Source organism: Myotis lucifugus, unplaced genomic scaffold (genome assembly GCF_000147115.1).
Source record: "Myotis lucifugus unplaced genomic scaffold, Myoluc2.0 scaffold_302, whole genome shotgun sequence".
Classification (NCBI taxonomy): domain Eukaryota; kingdom Metazoa; phylum Chordata; class Mammalia; order Chiroptera; family Vespertilionidae; genus Myotis; species Myotis lucifugus.
The window spans coordinates 980,877-988,283 of record NW_005871350.1 but is presented as its reverse complement, the minus strand read 5'-3'; the positions used below and the strand labels follow the sequence as shown (position 1 = coordinate 988,283).

At 51.0% G+C, this 7,407-nt stretch overlaps 1 protein-coding gene across 1 annotated transcript in view; it reads right to left on the bottom strand.

Moving 5' to 3' along the window:
- Positions 1-3,243: 3,243 nt before the first annotated feature.
- JMJD4 (jumonji domain containing 4) overlaps positions 3,244-7,407 on the bottom strand; it is an 8,039-nt gene continuing 3,875 nt past the window's right edge. Inside the window, exons 4-5 of the mRNA XM_006100216.3 lie at positions 7,395-7,400; positions 3,244-7,074 (exon numbers count right to left, since the gene is read on the bottom strand). Of these exons, the coding sequence (XP_006100278.1) occupies positions 6,775-7,074; positions 7,395-7,400 (306 nt within the window). The 3' untranslated portion in view covers positions 3,244-6,774. The remainder of the gene's footprint in view (positions 7,075-7,394; positions 7,401-7,407) is intronic.

Genomic DNA, 7,407 nt, shown 5'->3' with positions numbered 1-7,407 from the left:
ATGATCTGACTGGGTCAGTATGTCCTGCTGCTGAACCATTGTCTGGCCAGAATAAACCACCCCCAATATCAGCAAATAAAGGAAGTCCCAGGACGGGCAGGGAACTCTCCAGGCTATTCCTTCAAAGGCTTTCTGCTGAGATTCCAGGGTCACATTCCATCAAATCACTAAGGAGAGGTGCTTTCTCCTGATATCTGTGGCTGCATCTTTGATTCTAGGGAGAGGAGTCCTGCACCAGGTCTGTCTCCTGGTCTCACTATTAACACCCAAGGGAATTGTGCATGACTAGGGTTTCAGTGGTGGACTTCAGCCTGGGAATACTTACTTGGATGTGGCACTGGGGTTTCTCTTCAAGGCAAGAGGGTGTTTTATGTCTTTTAAACATTGCATGGAAAGATGATCACGTTGGTGAACATTCCTCTACCTGAAGCTCCAGAGCTAGTGCCAGCTGCATTGCCAGCTCCAACAACAGCTCAAGTGTTAGAGCCATCATTAGCCCCAGAGCTAGAACTATAGCACCAACTCAACCAGAGCCAAATCTGGCTCTAGTACCACTTCCAGATTTAGAGACAGTACCCATTCCAGAGTTACAGCAAGCTCTAGCATAGGTGGAACCAGCTCCAGGACCAACTCTGCCAACAATTCTAGAACTAGCCACTTCTAGCACCAGTGCTAGCATGAGCATCAGCTCTAGTACAGCTTCAGAGGTAGAGTCAGCTCTAGCGTCAGAACAAATTCTAAAGCCAAAGCCAGCTTCAGCACCAGCTTCAATGCTAAAGCCAGCTCCAGTGCCATATTTAAAGCAGCTCTAGCACCGTCTCTGGAGCTAGAACCAGCCTCACCATTTTTGCCAGAGCTGAAGTGAACACCAGAGCTAGGGCCAACTTCAGCACCAGCTCTTGCATCAGCTCCCAAGTAAGAGTCAGCTCTGGCACCAACTCTAGAGACAGAGACTGCTATATCACCAACTCCTATGTCAGCTCCAGCTATAGATCTAGAATCATCTCTAAAACTAATTCCAAAGCCAGAGTCAGTACCAATTCTGAGCTAGAATCAAATCCAACACCAACTCTGACACTAGTTCCAAGCTGGAGTCCACACCAGTGCCAGCTTCTGCATCAGGAGGCTCTGGCATGAGCTACAAAGCTAGAGCCAGTGCCAAATCCTGAACTAGAACTAGTCTCAGTACCAATTCTAGCACCTGCACCAGAATTAGGTCCAGCACCAGGTCTACAAACAACCCGAGATAGAGGCAGCCCTATCACTACCCCCCAAGCCAGCTGTAGCACCAGCCAGCTCTAGCAGCAACTCCAGAGCTCCATCACCAGATCCACAGCTAGGGCCTGCTTCAGCATGCACTCCTGGGCTCTAGCCAGCTCCAGCACCAGATCCAGAGGTAGGATGAGACCCAGCTCTGGCTGTAGTTATTATCATTTTCAGAAGAACAACTTTTGCTTTATTTTTTTCTCTGTTCTCTATTATTCCCCTCTGTTCTAATATTTTTTAGCTTTACTTTTTTAGTTCACAATGGGCATCTTCTGACTCTTGGCAATTGCCAGCCTCAGGACCACTTCTATAGGGTGTGGCTCATCAGGTAGCTAGACAGAAGTGGCCCTAGCCAGCCAGGCACCTCCCTCCCAACCTGCCAGCCCAGGCCACTTCCAGACTCGTCTCACCATTAGACCTCTGTTCTGGCTGTGTATGATGCTAGACTGTTGATAGGCTGACCTGGATTCCTAGGGCTCACTTTCTGCTTTGGGTGCCTATTGCTCTCTGGGAACCAGAGGACTAGCTGTCCCTTTGCAGGTACAGGTGGGTCCCTGTCACCTAGGCCCATAGGCAGCCAGAGCACCCACTAGGTCTGAAGACTGCAGTTCTCATGTCTACATTACCTTCCTGTGAACTTCCCAGGGTCCTGGCCCAGCCTCTCACCTCTCTAGCCTTTGTCAGCACATGGAATTGCAAAGATCCCATCATCAAGTCTTGCCTACCCCTCCTCTGGGAGAGACCCACCCATCACATAAGTGGCTCTTCACCAGGTGAACAGGAGACAGCTAAGTCCCTCTGATGTTCTCTGGCTCCCCTGCAAGTGCCAGACACAAAGGATTTTGAGACCACAGGAGGTGGGGTCAGTGGGAAGGGAAGATTTCAGAGGAGGTATGATTGGATTTTTGTATAAAAGGTAAAAAAAAAAATCTTATTAGAATATTTTTTGTGAAAAGTGAAAGCTACACTTGAGTATTATATTGAAGTACTAGAGGTCCAGTGCACAAAATTAGTGCACTTGGGGGGGTGTCCCTTGCCCAGCCTGCACCCTCCAATCTGAGACCCCTCAGGGATGTCTGACTGCCAGTTTAGATCCCTGTGGGATCGGGCCTAAACTGGCAGTCAGACATCCCTCACAATCCGGGACTGCTGGCTCCTAACTGCTTGCCTGCCTGCCTGCCTGATTGCCCCTAAACCACTTCTGCCTGTCAGCCTGATCCCCCCTAACCGCTCCCCTGATGGCCTGATTAACACCTAACTGCTCCCCTGCCAGTCCGATCGCCTCCAACTGTCCTCCCCTGCCGGCCTGGTAGCTCCAAACTGCCCTCCCCTGCCGGCCTGATCTCACCCCCAACTGCCCTCCCCTGCAAGCCTGGTCCCCCCTACCAACTGCCCTCCCCTGCTGGCCTGGTTGCCCCCAACTGCCCTCCCCTGCTGGCCTTATCTCACCCCCAATGGCCCTCCTCTGCTGGCCAATTTGGTTCTAATTGGTCAGTTTCTATGCCAGTCAGTGTCAAAAGCTCTGCCTCCTAGGCAGCCATTGGCTCCTCACACTTCACCCAGATTTGGTTCTGATTGGTCGGTTTCTATGCCAGTCAGCGTCTCTGGGCCTATCAATGGGGGGCCTGATCAGAAAGGTGGGGCTGATCAGCAGCCCTAGTGGAGGCCTGGAGAGAAATGGAGGCGCGGCTGCTGGAGAGAAAGAGAGAGGCAAGTGCTGATCAACAGCTGCCACAGAGGCTACAGATTAGACCCTGCTTCTCTCTTCAAGCTTCTCTCCGGGCCTGATTTGCAAACCCCTCAGCAGTCAGTGCTGGGTCGCCATGGCAACCCAGCGCTGACTGCAGGACTGACTTCCGGTTGGTTGAGCCTCCGGTCATGACAGACCCAGGGTTTTTATATATTAGGATGTTTCTACTATAGCCTGGAAGTTGTGGTTTTGCTCTTCATTTCCTGTTAAATCAGACTCATTCCTTGTAAGTTTTGCAGAACCACTCGTTTATTTTAGGTGGGAGAAGGGCCAGCTCCCTCCCTGGACCTGAGGCACATGCCCAAGTCCCACTTCCTCAGAGGACAGGTTCATTCCAGTGTTGTGAACCTGGGCCAGGAGCAGAGACAGCCCCTCAGAATTCCTGGGGTTAGAGATTGAAGGTACTTACACAGGCAGAGCTACAAGCCCCTGAAATTGGGCATCTTTAAAAATAGCACTTGTCAGGGCCACTTCCTGCTGCAGGACAGTGGCTGCCTTTCTACACTTTGAGGAAAAAGGAACACTTTCTGCTTCTCTTGCTGAGGTATCTTTTGACTGCCAATTGGAGAACTGTAGTTTTTAAGGTCAAACTGGAATTCATCAGCACTAAATGGGAAAAATTGTAAAATAGATTAAAACATACAATGTAGAAAGGAAAAGGCCAGAGGAAGATTAGCCAAGAAAATGAGGGCAGGCAGGACTCCATCCTGTCCCAAGGGCCCTGCAGTTGGCCTTTCACCTAGATTTGAATCGTCCTGGGAGAGAGCCCCTAGCTGGCCACCCCCTCAATTCAGGTACAGTGTTCACTCCCTTCCTGCTGGCCCTGAGGAATGTGCTCTGGTTATGTCATGGGGGTGTAACCTTTGCAGTGGGGTGGGCTGAAAGATGTAGCCTGGTGGGCAGTGGGGAGTGCAGGCAGGACTGATGTCACAAGCAGCAGGAACACATCATTACCAATTGAATACTGCAGTGCTTCCAACCCTAGGGAAAGACACCTATCTTGAGCTCACATGAGCACTCTCTGGGGCTTTCCCCAGGATCAGGGCTTAAGGGCTAACAGCAGACTCAGCAGGGAGCCTCTGGGACAGACACAACCTCTAGTCTATCACTTATTTCAAGAGCTCCAGAATATACAGCATGTAAAGGCAGGAGCAGGGTGAAATGTGGGGCAGTTGAGTTATCCCTTCCCCCATGATGGCTACAATTATCCCCTGTGCAGGGCCCAGTGACTGTGCAAGTAGACATAGTAGAGAGCAAAATGGTGCAAGTGACTGTTCAACCAGTGATTGTGAGGTGATTATTGATGGCTTAGTGGAACTCAGATAGTGTAGGGCTAATGTGCAAGGAAAGACTGGATTGACATGCATGCAGTAGTTGTTAACTTGCAGTGAATGTGCAAGCACTGGCTCACAGTGGTGCAGTATGGGAGCTGGAAAGAGCAGAATGGTGAATAGTGGTTGGTAACCAGCAAGTGTTCAGAGTGGCTCTTGCACAGGGAGTGTGCAACAAGATACTGTTTAACAGCACACGGTGGCTGTGAAAAGCGAGTTGTGAGCATTAGAAAAGCAGTTGTTAAATGCCACAGAGGGTGTGCTGGAGGAAAAGTTGGATGGAGTGAGATGCATGCACACAGATTGGTTGTTGAACTGCACATGGTGAGTGGGTAAAAGTTGACTGTGAATGGCAAACACTGGGTGTGCAAAGTGTGAGGTTGAATGGAGAATGAGACCGTGACTCTTGAATTACACAGTGTGTGCAGTTATTAAATAGTAGAGAGGGCATGCAAACAGTGGAAGTTGGTTGGTATAGAACAAGTGTGCAATGGGTGGTTGCAGAATTACACAGTGATATGAATAGTTTAGTCACACACTGTGGCAAACCAGTGGTTGAAAAACACCCAGGAGCCCTAGCTGGTTTGGCTCAGTGGATAGAGCGTCGGCCTGCAGACCGAAGGGCCCCAGGTCGAGTCTGGTCAAAGGGACGTAACTTGGTTGCAGGCCCAGGCCCTGGTCGGGGCTCATGCAGGAGGCAACCAACTGATGTATTTCTCTCACATCAATATTTCTCTCTCTCTAAAAATCAATGGAAAAATATCCTCGGGTGAGGATTAAAAACAAACAAACAAAACACTCAGGGAATTGTACTGAGGGAGTCAAATGGAAGAGCATGGGTGCAGGTGAGTACACCAAAGGGGGGTTATTGGATTGCCCGTAGTAACTGTGCAAGGAGACTGCTGAATGTCAGTGTGGGTGTGTTAAGAAGTGGGTGCTGGAGTAAGCAGTGACTGCTGAATCCAAATGAACAAGCAGAGTGATTACACTGGTCACATTTATATGCCAAAGTGGCAAGGCCACAGCACCACTTGGTCAAACACCAGTGTGGATACGCCCTCAAAGGTTTTTAGATGAAATTCATGTTTAACTCAGCAGACTGAGTAAAGCAAATGACCCTGCCATAATGTGGGTGGGCCCTGTCTAATCAGTTGAGGCCTTAAGAGCAAGGACCAAGGTTTATGAAGAAGCAATTTTGCCTCCAGACTACAACACAGAAACTTTGCCGGAGTCCAGCCTTTGGATCCAAGAATATAATGTCAACTCTTCTCTGGGGCTCCAGCCTTCTCTGCAGATTCACACTCACCAGCCCCATCTCTTTTCATACAGCTTGGTTCCGCTTCCCTGGAGAGCATTCATACCATCACAGTGACACACAGGTGTGCAGGGGGTAGAAATTGGATGGTGCAGATAAGCATGCAGAGGTTAAAATGTAGAACAGTGTGTAATAATTGATTTGCTTGGCACAGAAGAGATGTGTAAGGGTTGGGAAATAGATGGAAAGAATGAGTGTGCAGAATGGTTGTTGCAACAAGTAGGTGGGTGGTGCAGAATGGATGTGCAAGGTGTGGAAGAGGCCTGGGCTCCATCTGGCCTACAGGTAGATCCTCTTACTGCTGGTTGGGAGCAAAGGGCTGTCCCTGAATGAAGTCTCTGAAGGGGAAGGTGTTGCTGCAGCAAGCAAAAGGGAGGCAACGGGTGTTCTGACTTGCCACTTACTGTCAGCAGGGCTGAGTGTCCCCTGAATACAGTGCCTGTGATACCTGAAGGGTTGGCCTAGAGCACAGACCAATATGACATCTCTGGCTCAGGACCTTGCCAAGGGGGCCAGGGGCCAGTGGAGGAAAGGAGGGAGCTATTTAAACAGTGCTTCGAATGTGGGATAGACACAGGTCCTGCAGCATGGAGGTGCCTTGGGCCCCAGTCTCTACCCCACTCCAGGGGGCTTGCTCCAGAGGAATCGGCGTGGACTCTGGGGGGTGTGATGCTACTGTAGAGTGGGCCTGCAAGACAATTCATTACCCTGTGCTGCTGTGGATGGGAAGCCCATCAGCTTGGTGCTGGTCTCTGCGAAGGGCAGGCTAGGGACACCAAGAAAAATCAGCCACATGCTGCTCACACTCCTGAGTCCCCAGCATACCCACAGCCTTGCCACAGGTCCAGGCTACCAACAACTCTTCACCCACCCCCTCACCAGATCTGAGTCCTCAGTCCTGCTGGGCCTCCCAAGGACAAGGAACCTGGACCCTCTGGACAGGCACTGAAGTCTGGGATGCCAGGACAGTACCAGACCCTTAAGAGCAGGAACCATATCTGGGAGGCCACATGTCCCAGCCCACAGAGGATGGAGCTTTATTTCTGAAAGGGACCGTGGAGCAGGGCCTTGAGAATCCTTGTCAGGCTGCCAACTAACGCTCATGGCACACACTAAAGAGGCTCTGTGGTGGCCAGGGCCTCCTGCAGCTGCTGTAGGAGGTCCTCTGGTTGCGGCAAAAACCTGCTGGTGTCCACTCTCTGGAAGTCGGGGTTGACCACCACAGACGCCAGCACCTCAGCAATCCGGCTGATGTCAAAAATGGTGTGCTGGAGGCCCAGCCCAGAGTCCTCACTGCACTGCAGTTCACCAGGGCTTATCTTCTTCACTAGGAGGAGCCTCCTTTCAGCAATGACCTTGAGGAATTGGTAAAACTCTTCAAAATTAATTCCAGAGCAGGACTTCATGATGACCTGGAGCAGAAAGGAGAGGCCAGTGAGCTACTGCTCACCTGCAACTCCAGGCAAGTTTCTGCTGACTGTGGACAGAGTCCCAGCTGCAAAGGATCCCAAGCCATGGACCAGTCTTTGAGGATGGAGACAGATACCTGGGGGCCAGCCAGTGATGGATTGGTCTGAGCCTTGGTTATCTGCCTCAGCCCCAGATTGACCCTCTTACCAGCAGACCAGGTAGCCACCCCTTCCCCTACTGCAGCCCTGTCTCTGGTGAGCTCCCGCCAACCTCCCACGCCTTGGCTCTCCCTGTCCCCAGTCTGTCCAGGTCAAACACCCACCTGGCAGTGGTGG